Source organism: Lotus japonicus, chromosome 1 (genome assembly GCF_012489685.1).
Source record: "Lotus japonicus ecotype B-129 chromosome 1, LjGifu_v1.2".
NCBI classification, from domain to species: domain Eukaryota; kingdom Viridiplantae; phylum Streptophyta; class Magnoliopsida; order Fabales; family Fabaceae; genus Lotus; species Lotus japonicus.
Window position 1 is genome coordinate 70,584,093 of NC_080041.1, and position 18,888 is coordinate 70,602,980.

General features: G+C 38.6%; 1 protein-coding gene across 1 annotated transcript; it reads left to right on the forward strand.

Moving 5' to 3' along the window:
• The first annotated feature begins 192 nt into the window (after positions 1–192).
• LOC130745023 (RNA-binding protein 2-like) lies at positions 193–13,570 on the forward strand. Its single transcript, XM_057597178.1, has 6 exons — positions 193–499; positions 3,523–3,644; positions 4,148–4,385; positions 4,467–4,528; positions 4,601–4,682; positions 13,047–13,570. The coding sequence occupies exons 1-6, from the start codon at positions 415–417 to the stop codon at positions 13,154–13,156; spliced, it is 699 nt and encodes a 232-aa protein (XP_057453161.1). The 5' UTR covers positions 193–414; the 3' UTR covers positions 13,157–13,570.
• Positions 13,571–18,888: the final 5,318 nt, after the last annotated feature.

Below are 18,888 nucleotides of genomic sequence, written 5' to 3' on the forward strand. Positions count from 1 at the left end.
CAGATGCCGTTAGTTTATAGACGGAAAACTATAATTGCAAACGGAGGGTAACGTCGGGGACTAAGAATGCTATTTTTAAAGTTTAGCGACTCATTTTGCACGATTCGCATTCGTGGGGACCAAATGTGCTTTTAAGCCTAAATTTATTTAACTTTTTTCTAAACATTTGATACCACTAAAAAATAAATCAGAAGTCAAAAGTGTGAAATAGAAAGGAAAGAGAAAGAACAAAGCAAATATTTATGACATAGATGAAGACAGAGATTGGGTTTTGATCAATACTTGGAGTGTGAAGTTGTTTTGTTTCGTGTTTTGTGGCGTTTCTGGTAGTTCAATTCAACCACATTCTCATTCTCTCTCATTCTCAAACACAACTAAACTCATTCATTCTCTGTCTCCGATCCATCCATCCTCATGTCCGACGCTTATTGGAGATACGCCGCCGAATCCCGCCACAACCCCTCCGCCATCGCCGCCAAGCGCGCCCGTTCCGATTACGGTAATTATCTATTCAATTTCGACCCTTCAATTTTCCGTTACTAGGTTTTCAATTCCAATGCCAAAGTTTGAAACTTTCCCCCTTTTCTATCATGGGTTCGGAGTGGTTGACCTAATCGTGGGTTAAAGCGTTGACTTTTCGCCTAATCTTCATTTTCCCTCCTCCAATTTCATTCCTTCTACTTCAATTTTATGATTGGGGATTAACCATGCACTGCTATATAACTTTGTTTGAAAATATGATTCTTAAGTTTTCTCTTCTGATGCCCATGTGTACTTGATCTGACAATTGAGTTATCTCACATGACACATGGATAACTAGTTTATACTTGTGAGTAATTCTGAGTGAATGTGTTGTGTTACTTACAAGTTACAACCCATTTGGATGCAAACCAAAGAGCACTTATGGGAGCTTATTTAGTGCATTTCCTAGTAGATAAGTTTCAATAAGCATCAATAGGCCCGGGTTCTTTGTTGTTGTTCGTATTGGTTTGTTTGGATTGAAAGGAAGTAGTCATGTGAAGTGTGTACTGGCCACTAGTTACTGATAATAATGCCTATGGTGTGCGGAACTAACGTTGGTTTTATGCACTTTCATTATTGATAATAACTGATTCTTTATTGGAGTGCCTAATTATTAGTTACAATGGGATTCTGCTGAGGTTTATGGTAGTATAAGTGCGTATGCCTAAGGGTAGCCGCCATTTTTGGATGTTCTGTGAATGCTTGCTCAATTTTATGATGTGCTGTTCTAATAAATTAGTTATTAAAAACCTAGATTCAAAGTTATTGTGTTGGGGACAGCCACCGACTAGGCAGCGGATTTCCTTGCTAGGAAGGCGAAACGGGAAGCTTCATCTCACATAGTGTGGGGACAGCCACCGACTGAGATTTATGCGTCATTGTATTTAGACGCTTGTCCTTAGTTTGTTTCTCCTCATGTAACCAAAAAAAAAAAGATTCAAAGTTATTGTAAATTGCAATCATATTTTTTACTTTTTTTTTCTTGATAACAGCGTGCCTTGGGAATCTTATTTCCAGTTTTACATGGCTTTAAGCTCTATCTCTTTTATTGGTTGAAATCTAAATGTAGAATGAAGTTAGCAAGAAATTGAATAAATATGTAGTTTGATATGTTTATAATATCTACTTCATTTGTGCATGCCATTATCTATCCATGATAGACTTTAAGTGCAGATTTCTAATTACTAATTATTGAGTAGAAAAAATGGAAAAAATATGCAGCGCTCAACTATGTAAAACAGTGGTGGATCTTGAAGAGTTGAACTACTACATTTCTCTAGAATTTAGTTTACATGCTTCATGTCTATTAAACAAATAGACTAGGTCTGATGTGGGGGCAATCTTTGGTTTGTTTAGTTTAAAAAATGTGTTCTTTTCTTTATTTTCTGGTTTCATTTGCTAATATTTAATTTCATTTTTAATTTATCTTATTACATTTTGAGATTTATGTTCAGTTGTCAGAGTTTAGAGCTGCTTGCGGTATCAAATTTTTAAGAAATGAAAATCATGGAAAGTATTTGATCAGCATATTTGGGTTGATTGTGAAACTGTTCTGATGGATTTGTGTGAGATGCCCTAGTCTTCAAACCATTGTGAATATGTCAAGTTTGAGGATGAGTTGGAAATCGGTAGATCACTGATTACGAACTGATTTTCGACTTACTTATTGTCTTCAAACTGATAAGCTTGAAATTGACACAGTTGTTATCATGTTTACTTGGTTGGAATCAAGCTTTGGTAGCTTTGTTAATAGTTAAGAAACAAACTTTTAGGGTCTCTACATAGTAATTTTACTTTCTGGTTATTTATTTTAACCGAAGCCTTGTCTTACATAATGCCACCAGAAATCATTCAACATATCTCGTATTTGAACATCACTATCAAAGTACAAATCAAAAGTTCATAGTAAGGGAATGCTGAAAGTGTTGGTTATCATAACCCTATTGCATTGAATTTGATGGACTTAAAGCCAGACATTAACTGCAGGGAACTAAAAAGTGTTGATGCCCCTCTATTAATTTGCCAAGATCCATGATTTTTCTGCCTCTCTTTATTTTCCATGATTCAAGAGATTTTCTGAATGATTTTTTTTTTTCCATTTTATTTACCGAACTTGCCATTCTGGAAATGTGGTCAATGATCTTGTTATTTTATGATCTTATTTGAAGAGTGCATGGCTGCGTGGTATTTTAGGTAGGTATAATTTTATGGGATGTATGTAAAACACAGACACGGACATCAAACATAGCACACCGACACATGCAATGTCTAAAATATAGGACACGAGTCCTTTCAACATATATACATATATGTATGTGTGTATGTATATATGTGTATGTGCGTATGTGGGGGGCATATTAGTTGAGAGAAAAAGGAGAAGTTAATCTTGCCTAACCATGTATGGTTGTTTGGTCAAAATAATCTCCTTTCACTTGCTATCTCTCATATATACACATGTTTAGGGTACATAGATAAATAAAGGAAGAAGTAGCATTCCCCAGTGAAGCATGATAGAGATCTTTCATAGCATTTTTCAGATTCTAGGTTGTTTTATTGTTTTTAATTTAAATTGACTCTTTTGAAGTTATTAAAATAATATGAAATTTCTGTGTATGTGCTATTGCTAAGTGTTTAATTGTGTCAGCTAAATGTCCAAGGCATGTTGGCTCCTTGTTGATAAAAAACAAATTTTTAATAGGATGTCTAATGAGAATTGCCTGACATGTGTTGTACATGTGTCAGTGTCGGAAATGTGTCTGACACTCCGACACCTTAAGAATAAGAAGTGTCCGTGCTTGATAGCTGTGGATCTTTTTTATGGGGAGATATATATATATTCTTCCATAGCCAAGCCATATTGATAGGCTTATATCTTGATATACTAATTTTTCTCAATCATATGATTTAATTGTTTGTCGTATATGATAGTAAATGATTCTTTTCTACCTTGCTCTTTTTGTTCTCGTGCTCATTTATTGAAAATATTATTTAATTTTGAAGATGTCTCTGGCGTTCATGACATGCCCGGTTACTATCCCCATGATGATGATAGAGGAGGGCTGCGAGTAATTAGAGATACTGAATCCCTTGATGCGTCCTATGAGCGTTACCTCCGTAGTGCGGTATTAGTTATTTTTTATTTTCTTAAGTTGCTAATTAAATATTCTATTGTTTCTTTTATGGTCCTAATTGGCATTGCGTTTTCACGTGTTCAACAACTAGGATCTATCTACCTTATCTTGTGTTTGTTTATATCAATGGATAGGATACATAATTGGTCTAGTGAATTTTTATTCCTTAAACTAATGGCTAAGTAAGTTCCAATAAATTCCATTTTAGCTCCTACTTTCTTAGAGATTTTGAGGGATTAGAAGAAATTTGAAAGGCCTTATTTTATAAGAGAAGTTCTTAGATGAATATAATAATACTCCGCCCTGTTATTACATAATTAACGCAATGTTTTAAACACTACTTTGTTCTGAAGTCTTATTCTTTCACTTTGAGCATGTGATGTGATACTGTCACTGGGTTGGTCACTCTGTTTAATCTAGGCTTACCTTGAGACAAATCTGGTGTGTAAATAAGTCTATACATGTTTTAGGTTAACTCATTCTATATGTTTCAGCAAGTTTCCTCTTTTGGTGAGGGACAGTCTACCAGAACCATCCGTGGGCGACTTCCCAGTCATTCCTTTGATGATTCACATGTCACAAGTATTGGTGGAGTAGACCGAGGACCAAGTGCAAAGGAAAAAATCCTGGGATTAAGTAGTGGAAGACCTGACCATTCTCTTCCACCTGATGCTACCAGTACACTGTTTGTAGAGGGTTTACCAACAAACTGCTCGAGACGGGAAGTAGCTCGTATCCTTTGATTTGGTTCCCCTTAGTTTAGTGTTTTTCAATTTTCATTGAAAATTCATCCTCCTTAGCTTCGAGGTACAGATATTTTCCGTCCTTTTGTTGGCTACAAGGAAGTCAGACTTGTTAGCAAGGAATCAAGACAAGTAAGTTTCTTTAAAAATTAAGAAAATTATATTATATTCATTGGTTGGTTTTTTTACTGGGATATTTTGCAGCCTGGGGGTGATCCATTGGTACTTTGTTTTGTTGATTTTGAGAGTCCAGCTCATGCTGCAACTGCCAAGGATGCATTGCAGGGTAAGATCTCTTTTTCTTTTATTCTTGCAATGACAGCTTTGTGCATGTTTTGGCCATCCAATGTTCCATTTATATCTCCCTTCAAGTGCTGAATATAAAGAAATTGCACAAGAACATTTTTTCTGGGATGTCATGTACAGAGATTGGTCAATAATGATCTGTATATGCGACTTATTTATGATTCATCTTCCTCTCGTGTTAGTGCCTCAGAGGTGTGGGACTACTCCTAGATAATATATGCATGATTGATTTTTGGTTATAGATAAAACCATTATCTCTTGTGGTAGGGCGTTAGGATGTGACTGCTTCCAGAAATGTGCATGTTGCTAATTTTTTTAATATTCCAGCAGCAACTGTGAAAGATAAGATAATGAGGAAAAGTAAGCGAGAAGAAGATAGTAGAAAGGAGATACGGAAAACAATCCTTATGGATTAACAGTCCTTCACCCTACAAACTTCAATTCTCAAATCATAATCCTAACCTTATGAGGATACTCTTATTTATACTAGTCTAAGTGTCTAACCCTACCAACCAATTAAAACAGGCCCAAATTAAATGATAAAGACAGACACAGCCAAACAGGCCTAAAAACGAACTAATAGTGTCAATTAGGACCAAGCCCAGGCCCAAACACAACACCCAGAACAAGCCCAAACGCCTCATACCCACTAATATATTATGACAATAATTTAGAACCCTAACAATACTCCCCTATAAAAACTCAATCTCAAGGTTGGAAGCTAATAAAACTGTGCCCGCTTCATAGTAGATAAAATTATCTCCTCCAGGATCCCATTGTGGGCAGCAAACATGGTGAATGTCCAAATCAGCAAGTGCTTAAGTGTCCATGTCCAGCGGGCATTGGAGGAAGCAGTTGTGTCGACATGGCGAGGGCCCATATCTCCACCCCTCTTCGTCGAGAGGCCAACTTCATTCACAAAGCCTAGTGATAAATGTGTATCTAGTTGTTTGGATGCCCTTGCTTGGCCAACCTTTTAATTCTTATCATCATTCACGTTCATTAACAACTGATCATCTACCATAGAGATTGTTCTTTCAAATTCTTAATACTAGATATGTGTGGCATATTGGCTGCATCTTCTTTGAGACCTTCAGTTTCCTTGGATCCAATCTTGGACATAAAGCACATGAGTTGGTTCATAACTTCAAACCAGTGGATAAATGGACTGAATTTAAAGATCCTTTCAGATTTGGCCGATTGCAGGTTTCCTCTACATCCCTTGATATCCCTTCACTAAATTTCTGAAGCTAGGTTTGAATAAAAGAATTCCAGGACAGCATAGGTATCTTCCTTCGCAAGGAAGGGGACCAATGTCTTGCCTCTCCTTCGTTGTTATGGAAAGCCAATGGAATCTTCTGATCTTACTTCACACGGTATACTTCCAAAAAAAAGAAATCCGCCTGAGCTTTCCAAGACAAAGGGATCCACGCCATCAAACACAGGTAACTCAACCTTCTTGGTTCAAGAACCACTTCGGGTTCGTTATTGCTCTCTGAAGTGTTGTCGGAAGAATCTTTTTGCAACCCTTTCATCTGATCCAAGTCCCCCCTCAACGGAGGTCAAGCGAGGCTCCATTGCAGCAGAGATCGCAGAGCTGAAAACAGAAAAAAGAATGCAGAACTGGTATGGAGCGCCCGGATGCGATGCGGCAGTGGCTGGTGAAGTGGCAGGGTCGCACGGTGATGCGTGGAGATGTGCAGTGATTCTAGCTGGGTTGCACAGTGATGCGCGGTGGCTGACTGGGTTGCGCGTGGTGGCTGGCTTGGTAAGCTGCAGGTCTTTATTTTTAGCGGCAGTGGCAGGTTGGACCAATTGTTAGTTTTTTTTTTATATCCCAACAGCAACAGTAAAAAAAGAAAAGATAAAAAACAAAAATAAGAGAGAAGATAGAGGATACGAAGAACAATCCTTATAGATTAACAAGAGGGAAACCTTCTTCCAAGGGTAACCCTTACAAACTTCCATACTCAAATCATAATTCTAACCTAATGAGAATATCTTATTTTTATTAGTATAGCCCTACTAACCAATTAAAACTGGTCCAAACAGGCCGAACTAATAATATTATGACAGACAGCCAAACAGGCTGATAGGTTTAGGAAGGTTTATACCAGAAGGGGAAGGGCTCGTGGGTTAAGTGACTAGAATATAAGGACTAAACTGTAATAAAGTGTTTAGCTGTTAGTGACAGCTGTTGCCAGCTGTGGCAGTTAGAATAGATATCAAGTATAAATAGGGAAATAGCTTAGAGAAGAAGTTATCGGAATTTTCGTGTTGAAAACCTGGTTGAGGAACCAGAGAGATCGTGGGATCTCTATGAAACCCTAGAATTCAGTGTTCTTCCCCAATTTCCCAATTCTCTTGTATTTTCCCCAATTTGGTAGTTCAGGTTCTGTGCATTCTCGATTGTACTCTGTTTTGGAATTCAATAAAGTTTCTGGAGATTACCAGTGTTATCACTGGTATCAGAGCACCATCCTGGTGCCTGAATCACGCGATTGTGCTACTCTGAATGGTCAAGACAAGAACCATGGCAAGAAGCGAGGGAAGCTGGAACCAGGAGCGAGAAGAATTGCGACAGGAAACCGAAGGTTTACGCACACGTCTGGAGCTGAATGAGGCGCGCACGAAGGTGGCTGAGGATCTCATTGCAGCGCTGCGAGCAAGGTTGGAGAATCACGATCGGGATTTCTCTGAGGAAGACGAAACCAATGGAAGAAGGAACAGAGAGGAGCGAAATCGAGTTCCTATCAAGAATCGATGGAGGAAATTGGAAATCCCAGTCTTTTCTGGATCTGATGCAGTTGGTTGGACTCAGAAATTGGAGCGTTATTTTGCTCTGAGGGAGGTAACTGAGGAAGAAAGGATGCAGGCAACTATGGTGGCTTTGGAAGGAAGAGCTCTCAGTTGGTTTCAATGGTGGGAGAGGTGCAATCCATCACCATCATGGGAAGCATTCAAATTGGCTGTGGTAAGAAGGTTCCAACCCTCTATGATACAAAATCCTTTTGAATTGTTGTTATCTTTGAAGCAAGTAGGTTCTTTAGATGATTACATTGATGACTTTGAAAAATATGCTGGAGCATTGAAAGAGATAGATCATGATTTCGTGAGAGGTATATTTTTGAATGGACTTAAGGAAGAAATTAAAGCTGAGGTTAGGCTTTTTGAGTTGCATACACTGGCTGAGGTCATTCAGAAGGCCATTCTTATTGAACAAAAGAATGTGGCTGTTTCCAAGAAAGGAGGTGGTTTTGTCAGGTCTGCCAATTCTTATAGACAGAATAACTACAATAAGGTGGTTACCATAGAACCACACAATAGCACAGAACAGAAACAAGACAGTGCAGGGAGTGCTGCTAGGAGTGGGTCAGGCAGTGAAATTGTGAAGGCTAGGGGAGGAGATTATAAACACTTGACTGCTGCAGAAATGAAAGAGAAAAGAGAAAAGAACCTGTGTTTTAGATGTGATGAGCCTTTTAGTAGGGATCACAAGTGTAAAAATAGGCATCTCAGAATGTTGATCATGGAGGAGGAAGATGACTTAGAGGGAGGGGAGTTTGAAGATGCTCTCTCAGGAGAATTCAATTCTTTACAACTTTCATTGTGCTCAATGGCTGGTTTTACCACTAGCAAGTCATGGAAGATGAAAGGCATTATTGAAGGTAGAGCAGTGGTTGTGCTAATTGATTGTGGAGCCTCACATAGCTTCATTTCCAAGAAACTAATTGGAGAAATGTTGCTGCCAGTGGCTAACACCCCATCTTTTACAGTGGAAGTAGGGGATGGACACAAGACCATGTGTAGGGGAAAGTGCTCTAAACTGAAGCTCATGATTCAGACCTTAGAGGTTATCCAAGACTTCTATCTTTTTGGTCTTAGTGGTGTTGACCTGGTGCTGGGGTTAGATTGGTTGGCTAGTTTGGGAGATATTAAGGCCAATTTTGGTAAGATGAGGTTGTCTCTCAGGAGAGGAGGACAATGGATCACCTTGGAGGGAGATCCTACTTTGACCAAATCTGAGTTGACCTATGGAGCACTTATGCAGGTCTTGTTGGAGGAAGGGGAAGGTTTAATGGTCCATTGTGAAAAGGGGACCAAAGGGGACAGGGAAGCCAGCACTGTTCCAGCAGATTTGTCAAAGGTTTTGGCTGCATTTGCTTCAGTTTTTCAAGATTCTCAGGGATTACCACCTAGGAGAAGGCATGACCATGCCATTCATCTGAAAGAGGGAGCTGAGATCCCAAATCTGAGGCCTTACAAATGTCCTCATTACCAAAAGAATGAGATAGAGAGGTTGGTGGCAGAAATGCTAGAGGCTGGGGTCATAAGGCCAAGTGTGAGTCCTTACTCTAGTCCCATTATCTTGGTTAAAAAGAAGGATGGAGGGTGGAGGTTCTGTGTGGATTTCAGGGCTCTTAATAAGATCACCATTCCCAACAAATTTCCTATTCCAATCATTGAGGAGTTGTTGGATGAGATTGGGGGAGCTAAGGTGTTTTCCAAGCTAGATTTAAAATCCGGATACCACCAAATCAGGATGAAGGAAGAGGATATAGAAAAGACAGCTTTTAGAACACATGAAGGGCATTATGAATTTCTGGTCATGCCTTTTGGGCTTACTAATGCACCATCTACGTTTCAAGCCCTCATGAATGAAGTTCTTAAGCCTTATTTGAGGAAGTTTGCTCTAGTGTTTTTTGATGACATTTTGGTTTACAGCCCTGATATGTCTTCTCATGCCAATCACCTACAACAAGTCTTGGCTCTTCTAGAAAAGAATTCACTCACAGCAAACCGAAAGAAGTGCACATTTGGTCAGCAGAGTTTGGAATACCTGGGCCATATTATTTCAGGGGAGGGCGTAGCAGCAGATCAATCCAAGGTTGAAGCTATGAAGGATTGGCCTATTCCCAAAGACATTAAGGGATTGAGGGGTTTTTTGGGTTTAACCGGTTATTATAGACGGTTTGTGCGGGATTATGGAAAGATTGCTAAGCCCTTGACTGAACTTTTGAAGAAAGATGGGTTTAAGTGGTCCCAAACTGCTTTGGAGGCTTTTAATCTGTTGAAAGCAGCCATGATCAACCTTCCTTTGTTAGCAGTACCTGATTTTACTAAACAATTTGTGGTGGAAACAGATGCCTCTAGTAAAGGACTTGGTGCTGTCCTCATGCAAGAAGGTAGACCTCTAGCCTTTTGGAGTCATGGCCTCTCACAAAGGGCACAACAGAAATCAGTTTATGAAAGGGAGCTTATGGCTTTAGTGCAAGCAATACAAAAATGGAGACACTATCTCATGGGGAGGCATTTTGTAATCAGAACTGATCAAAGGAGTTTGAAGTTTCTAAATGACCAAAGGCTGTTTTCTGATGAGCAGTTTAAGTGGGCTGTGAAGTTAGTGGGTTTGGATTTTGAAATCCAATATAAACCAGGAAGTGAGAATTCTGTGGCTGATGCACTTTCTAGAAAAATGATGTACTCTGCCCTCTCTATTCTTACTACTGCTGAGAAAGATGATTGGAATTTAGAGTTACACCAGGATCCCAAATTAGCTAAAGTGATTCAGGATCTGCTGATTTCTCCTACAGCTCACAAGGGGTTCAGTTTCAAGAAGGGAATTTTATACTACAAAGATAGATTGGTGTTGTCCAAAAACTCCAACAAGATTCCATTGATCATGTCTGAGTGCCATGACACTCCAATGGGGGGTCATTCTGGCCATTTTAGGACTTATAAGAAGATTGCTAGCTTTCTTTTTTGGGAGGGCATGAAATCAGATATCAGAAAATTTGTTGAAGCTTGTGACATTTGTCAAAGACAGAAGTACTCTACATTAGCTCCTGGAGGATTACTACAACCACTTCCTATTCCCACTCAAGTATGGATGGATGTGTCCATGGACTTTGTTGGTGGACTTCCCCGAGTCAAAGGCAAAGATACTATATTAGTGGTAGTGGATAGACTGTCCAAGTTTGCTCATTTCTGTGCGTTGGGGCATCCCTTCTCAGCTAAGGATGTAGCCTTGGTGTTCATCAAAGAGGTGGTGAAATTACATGGTTTCCCTACAACCATAGTTTCTGATCGAGATCCTTTGTTCCTTAGTCAGTTTTGGAAAGAGATGTTCAGAATGGCTGGCACACAACTGAAAATGAGTACTTCTTATCACCCTCAAACCGATGGCCAAACAGAGGTGGTCAATAGGTGCCTTGAGACTTATCTCAGATGCTTTGTTGGTCCTAATCCTAAGCACTGGTTGGAGTGGTTATCTTGGGCAGAGTTCTGGTTTAATACCAATTATAACAGTTCTGCTGGCATGACACCATTCAAAGCTTTGTATGGTAGAGATCCCCCTATACTCTTGAAGGCTGGAGCTATACCTTCTAGGGTTGAGGATGTTAATCAACTATTCCTACATAGAGATGAGGTTCTGGTTGAGCTGAAACAGAATTTGATCAAGGCTCAAAATCAGATGAAGGTGCAAGCTGATAAGCATCGAAGGCCAGTGGAATTTCAGGAAGGGGATTGGGTGTATCTGAAGTTGCAGCCCTACAAACTGAAGTCTTTAGCTTCTAGGCCTGTGGTCCACGATTCTATGGCCCTTATCAAGTCATTAGTAGAGTTGGAGCTGTTGCATACAAGTTGGAACTACCCCCTCATGCTCGCATTCACCCAGCTTTCCATGTTTCCTTGTTGAAGAAGGCCCTGAAACCTGATCAGCAACCACAGCCTCTCCCTCCCATGCTCAATGAGGAGTTAGAACTGGAAGTTTCTCCTGCTGAGGTGATTGCTACCAGGGAGGATGTGCAGGGCAATTTGGAGGTGCTCATCAATTGGGACACTCTTCCCTCTTGTGATAATTCTTGGGAATCAGCTGCAAGAATTCAAGACATATTTCCCCTGTTTCCCCTTGAGGACAAGGTTCGACTTTTAGGGGGGAGTATTGATAGGTTTAGGAAGGTTTATACCAGAAGGGGAAGGGCTCGTGGGTTAAGTGACTAGAATATAAGGACTAAACTGTAATAAAGTGTTTAGCTGTTAGTGACAGCTGTTGCCAGCTGTGGCAGTTAGAATAGATATCAAGTATAAATAGGGAAATAGCTTAGAGAAGAAGTTATCGGAATTTTCGTGTTGAAAACCTGGTTGAGGAACCAGAGAGATCGTGGGATCTCTATGAAACCCTAGAATTCAGTGTTCTTCCCCAATTTCCCAATTCTCTTGTATTTTCCCCAATTTGGTAGTTCAGGTTCTGTGCATTCTCGATTGTACTCTGTTTTGGAATTCAATAAAGTTTCTGGAGATTACCAGTGTTATCACAGGCCTAAAAACTAACAGTGTCAATTAGGACCAAGCCCAGGCCCAAACTCCACCAGCCAACTAATAATATTATGACTATAATTTAGAACCCTAGCAATATGCAGTGGAAAGGATATAACAAAATTATTGCAAAGACATTGAGTAAGCATCTGGATAAGAGTGGGGAGTAGAGTACTACTTGTCAGTTTTCATGATAAATTAAAAAGCAGCATCGTGGTTAACCTTATGAAACATATCTTCTTATCTATCTCACTTTTTGAGGGTGGAATGATGGGATTGGTTTGGCTCAGATAAAAATGGCACTCAAGTTTGGAAGGTTGCCAGTTTATGTAAAATCGAATGCCATGATAGCAAATTTTATCTACTCCTGACCATCTTTGCCGTTCTCGATGACAAAGCTGACTGCCATATTTTATCGTTTCTAAGCAAAAGACTATGAATGCCATCCATTTTGACATTTCCATACCATGGAGGCTGTTCCCTTCCTGGTTCTGAATTCATCTAGTATATGGATTGCTATAGAGCTTGTTTGTACATGGAATATGAGTCTGTTTGACCGAATACATGTTCTTTTAGGAGACTCTCATTCATTTATCCTTCCAACCATTGGCAGCGTGAGGATTATTTCCTCAAAACACCCTTTCATGTCACAATATTTATTTGTTCCTACTGCATAGATCTTTAAACTAGGTAGGATTTATTCTGCGAATTTCTACATTCCTTGAATGCCAAAGGCCGAGATGATCCAACAATGGAGACTCACTGAAGGTTACTCACCCTTCTTGCTCCTTCTCTTTAGTTGAAACTATAAAATTTAACCCCTGCGTATTAAGTGAGGGACTCACATTTTCACATATGTTGGCTATTGGGTTTCAACGTTTTCAGATGTATTTCAGGTTTATGATGTTTTAATCTGAGGTAAGATATAGCACACGTCATATATCATCTGCCTGCTGACACCCTAATTCGCCGTCCAGAACGTGGCTAGTTGTTCAAAGTAAAACCGTGACGCTTAATTTTGCAGGTTACAAATTTGACGAACTTGACCGCAACTCGGCCAATTTAAGGTTCCAATTTGCTCGCTATCCTGGTGCAAGGTCCGGTGGTGGTGGTGGGTTTCGTGGGAAGCGTTGAATTATGCAATATACCGGCGATTAATGCTATATATCGATGCGTTCACGCTCTGTTGTTAATCGTCATTGGTGCTGAATAAAAGCTTCAATATGAACAATTAATCATGCTGAATCGTTAAACGATAATTTATGTAGGATTCACCCATACTGGGGAGGTTATGACTTTGAGAGGCAAGTGAAACAGCCTTGCAATCGAGAATTACAGTTGCTTTATTTAGAATCAAGTCCAACGTTGTGGTATTCGTGTATGGGGGACGCTCACTAGAGATTCAGATTGTGCATTTGTTTGAGAAAATGGTCTAATTGATTTAGTATAGATTTCTGCAAATTGTCTTGTTTGGTACGACTTCAGTTTTTAAAGGTGTTCACTGCTATTGGGAATATCTAGGAATGAGAAACATGTTTCTTCTGCATATTTCTGGTGAGCCTCTTAGATATATCATTGGTTGTCAAGTTGTTAGATGAATTTAGTTATTGTGCCTAATCAGACAAATATCATTGCACTAATTCTTGATTTGTCCATAAACCAACTTATCTGCAAAATCCCGTCATCTGGATATTTTTTTAGCTTGATATGATATATTTTGTATTTTGTAGCTTATGTAAAATGTTCGTATATTTGCTTTCCTAATTAATGTTCTTCATTTTACAATAATGTTCTTTAGCCAATCTTTGAAGCATGTATCTCAAATTATATGACTTTTGGAAGCATGTATCTCTAGCCATTTGGGGGTCCTAGGTTTTTCCATGTGAGCAGTAACAGAAAAAAATAGTAGTTCTTTATTTTGGTATTGTTTTGCGTTGTCTAGTTGTCTTGGTTGTTCACAGATTCTCGTATTCTCTGCACTCTTCACGTAGTCAATGAATTTAAGTCATTCGATCAGATTGGACAACTCATATTTTATCAAAGATCAAACGGTAGAGAAAAGCTCAAACTTGGAGCTGTCTGATCTGAATTGAATGGTTCGGATTGCTTGATTGTGTGAATTTATGATTTCCCCCTAACTGTTGTAGTCCAAAGGAATCTGATTATGAGAAACTTTTTTTTTTTTGGTCAATTATTATGAGAAACTTAACACGTATGGTGAATAAAATTTCTGGATGGTTCCTGTTCTGTAACTTATGTTGGGTAATTAACTTCTGCTGGGCTTCTTATCTAATGGCCCAGATTTAAAAAGTTTTAGTTTTATCACTTTTAGTATTAATTCCGGCTTATGATATTCTAGAGTATTCTTAGTAGTGAGATTATGTCACTTGTATGACTATCATTAGTTTAAAGGTTCTACTTTAACTTAAATTGTAATATTCTATCATCGGTTGAGGATAACAAGAAAATTGGCAAAAGCCTCATTTTACTTTCTTCTCTTAATTTTCCTTTCATTTTCTCTCTTAAGTTTTGCTTGGTAGAGTTTCTCTCTACCAATTTGGTGTTTTCATCGATGATCTCCATGCTTCCTTTCGCGGATCCAACAGTTTAGCCTACTGTGTTTGCTGCCATGAATGGCAAGCTCACGCCCCAAGCCTACTAGATACACTACGGCTGTGATTTCCACATTTCTCATATTTCTAGGTTCATGGATCTCCCCAACGGTCTCCCATTCATACCACCACAACCACTTCCTGCGTCATTCACCTACACCCATTACCCTACAATTCCTTATCACTACCACTATGATCCATACTATCATCAACCCCAAACGGATCCAAATTCTCCTCCATTGCTCACCATATTTTCCGGATCTTGTCCTATTTTGTGGCTACTGAACTAGCTTCTCGCTGCACCCATGTCCACTACAAACCCGCTTTCAGCTTGTCACACTCGATCTATAGGGGAAGGCTCTAACAAGGTTCAGATTGACACACACTCAGCTCCACACATGGGAGGCATTCAAAACTGTATTCAAGTTGCAGTTTGGAGCTAGCAAATCTGACCATATCAGAGATTGTTCTGTGGATTGTTTTGAGATTGTTATGTTAGATCCGTGAAAGGAGGCATGAAGTTCATCGATGAAAGCACCAAATTGGTAGAAAGAAACTCTACCAAGTAAAATTTAAAAGAGAAAATTAAAAGAAAATTAAGAGAAGAAAGTCAAATGAGGTTTTTGCTAATTTTCTTGTTATCCTTAACAAATGATAGAAGGTTGCGTATTTAAGGTAGGATCATTAAGCTAAGTGACATCATTTCACTACTAAGAATACTCTAGAATATAATAAGCAGGAATTAATAATAAAAGTGATAAAACTAAAAGTTATTAAATCTGGCCCATTAGATTAGTAGCCTAAAGCTTCTATCATTTTTTTCAGTATTACTATTTCCTTAGTATATACTACATCCCTTATGACAATGTTTTTTTTTATAGGCAAATGTTAGTGGTTAGAAATGTTAGTAAATTAATCCCTCATTCGGGTTCGAACCCGAGACCCTTTACCCTCACCCCACCCAACCCTTATGTCCCTAGTTCTTACCACTTGAGCTATCCTTCGGGGACATCCCTTATGACAATGTTGCCTGTTCTTATATTGATAGTTTTGTTTTTTGAAATTTTGAGTAAAAAAGAAAGTGATGAGATACAGGATACTAGGTAGAAGAGGGAAAAATGTGCCCAGACAGCCGTAACATGTATAGATATTTAGGATGGATAATTACCAATAGTAATTATTCATATCTTGATCATAAGCTAATAATAGATGGGCAATTCTAACTTGCAACAAAAGAAAGCTATTCCCGAAAATTAAAAAGAAACATGAAAATGAGACTAAAGAAGAGCATTCGACTTTACATAAATCGCATGCTATCATAACATTAGTTTCTTTCTTCTTGATAAATCTTTGTAAAGGCAAGGACAAAAACAATGTTTACAAATAACTTTTTTTTTGTCGAGCGTGGTCGGAGGGGTGGATTTTCCACTTGCAAGGTTCGAATTCTGCTTCCGAGAGATGCCTCACAGTCACAGCTCTTTTATGACGTGAGCTATCTTGGGAGGATATTCACAAATAACTCCAAAATACACATGATATATGTAAAAAAGTTGTAGTAGACATGCAAGTCTGCACGGTAATCCAGCATGTTTGAAGAGCTAAGGAGACAGGAGTGGCTCCTCAAAAGATGTCTAGAAGGCACTGTGACGATCGCAAGATGAGTCATCTGGTTTCACAATTGTCAAAGTTCAAATTGGAGGTGAAGATTCTCATTGCTAATGGACTAAGACGAAGATATATGACTTCTGAGTTTCCAAAGTACCAGCAACTAGAATGGTGTGATGTTTATGTGGACAAATTCAGGCACTACACATCCCAACCGCAAGGGGTATTAAGTTTTGTTAAATCTGGCTAAATCCCAAACTGTTTTGATGAGGACAACCGTATGAATATGTTTTTGAAGTATAAAGAATATTTGTCTGTGTGTGCAAGTTTTGTTTATGTGTTTTTTCTGAAGACCCTATGCTTACAATGTCACAAGAGCCATACATTTAATACAAATTCAGAATGTCGCTTTTGAAGAAGCCATGTGTCTAACAAACATTTCATCAAGAGTACTACATATATGGTTAGAAGAAAGAAGAACCATCAAGTTATTAAAATGATTAAGTCTAACAGTCGTGATTTATTCTCATTTTCTCACATAAAATCACCTTGTTCATAAAATACATCACACACATACACATACACACACACACACACATATATATATATATATATATATATATATATATATATGATGTATCAAGTGAGAGCAATGTTTATTGTGAGAGATAAGAGTATCAAATCCTAACCATTAAATCTAACATAAATGATCAAAATTAAACCATAAAGTCACATTAAATCCATTGTAATATATATATATATATATATATATATATATATATATATATTACCGTGGATACTTAAACTTCATATTTTGAAATATTGTGGAATGTTAGGGAATAGTAAAAGCAAAATTATTCATACTCAATTCCAACTGGGGAGTGAAATCATGGAAGTCTATATGGTGAGTCAGAAAAGTGAACTCCTGGAAGTCTATATCTACTGAAAGCTTGAAACATAGACCCCAAGTTCTAACACAAACATGTGACACCCGAGGTTGACGAGGGCGAAGAGTGAACGCTGATGCAATGAGGCACGAAAAAGGAGTGATTCTAGGCCGACTTATAGGCGGAGGGACACATGAATGAACCGATCTCACACCCGAATAAGAGATATTCCGAGATTGTATAGGTATAAGATTATACAGTCGATGAGGACAAAAAAATTTGATTGGTACTACTAATGACAACAAGATGCATCTTCTTTTCGGGAACCCAGCTCACAAAACTCCAACGTTAAGTATACTTGCCTTGGAGCAAGATTGAGATGGGTGACCTTCTGAGAAGTTTTCCCGAGAAGCACGTGAGTGAGGACAAAACGTGCTGGAAAGACTCGTGTTGTTACCGTGAGGCCAGTCGTCAGATTAGGATGTTACAAAACTCAAACAAGAGAGAGAAAGGAAGCAGGATCTATTAGCGGTGAAGGGTTTGTCGGCGCCATCGGAGGGTTTTTTGCTACCTTCCACGACCAACTTCCATGAGATCAAAAGTGTGGCGGCTCATGGACTCAGTGATGGCAATATGAGAGCGAGAATTGTTCGATTTGGAGTGACGAAAACTCGATACGAAGTGACGACGATTGTGAGATGTAAGTAAATAACACAAGAAAGGGGAGTTTGAATTGTGTTATATTAAAAATCAGTTTTTCGAAAAGAATATAAGTTTTTGAGAGCTTTTCGTAAACGTTTAGTGCAGCGGAAATATAAGCAGAGTTATCAAACGATCAGCACACACAGATTTATACTGGTACACCCTTGAACGATGGGCTACGTCCAGTACTTGGCCACTACCAAGATTTTTACTAGCAAGTATCAAGGACTTCTCCAATACAAGTATTCTCCAGAACTTCTCCTACAAGTATTCTACATGACTTCTCCTACAAGTATTGTCCAGGACTTCTCCTACAATCTTTACACAGATCGTTTGGTTCTACAAAGTTTCTTTTCTTACAAGGGTTATGGTAGAGAATTTATAACACTGAAACTCTAAGTGTCTTGGTTCAGATTTGACTTTGGATCACTCAAGAGTTCTGAATCTAGAGAGGAATAAATGAAGAGGTTTGACTCTTTAAGGTACTAGGTTCTTTCTCTCTTTCAGCAGATTTGGTGGTTAAGTATTTGACACTTAAGAAATTTCTGCTTTGAGCTTGAAGAGCTTTGAATGCTTAGAAGAATGAAGAAATGAATGTTTTAATGTTCTTGTTCTTTTTTCCGTTTTACTCTTCTGTTCTTCTTTCTTCAGATCTGCCTTAAATACTTGCTTGCAATGTTTGTAGCCGTTGAGAGATAAATCTGGTTGTTGTTCTAGCCGTTGTGTGATAAGATATGGTTGTTGATTCAAATACCTCGGTTGGTAGATGCATTGAATGCATGAAACTGTTCAAGTTTTTCCTTTAGCTCAAAATAAAGGTGATGCTTGTCAGCTAGTAGGTGGCAATAAACTTTGGCTACTTTTCAGATATGAGACAATTGAGAAATATGATGTTGACATGTTGTCCTTTTCCCTCGTTGGTGAGCGCACTATAAGGAAAGATAAATTCTTCACGTGATCTCATTTGAATATTTAGCAATTAGTTACATTCTGACTTTGTCTTTGGCGCCTAGAATTTTGTCTTCAACTTTTCTGAATAATGAGCTTGCATTGGACGGTC

Coding starts and splice junctions, on each gene's coding strand:
- LOC130745023 (XM_057597178.1), top strand. CDS start 415: ATGTCCGACGCTTATTGGAGATACGCCGCCGAATCCCGCCACAACCCC. Junction 500..3,522: donor GCGCGCCCGTTCCGATTACG/GTAATTATCTAT, acceptor TTAATTTTGAAG/ATGTCTCTGGCGTTCATGAC. Junction 4,683..13,046: donor TGCCAAGGATGCATTGCAGG/GTAAGATCTCTT, acceptor TTAATTTTGCAG/GTTACAAATTTGACGAACTT.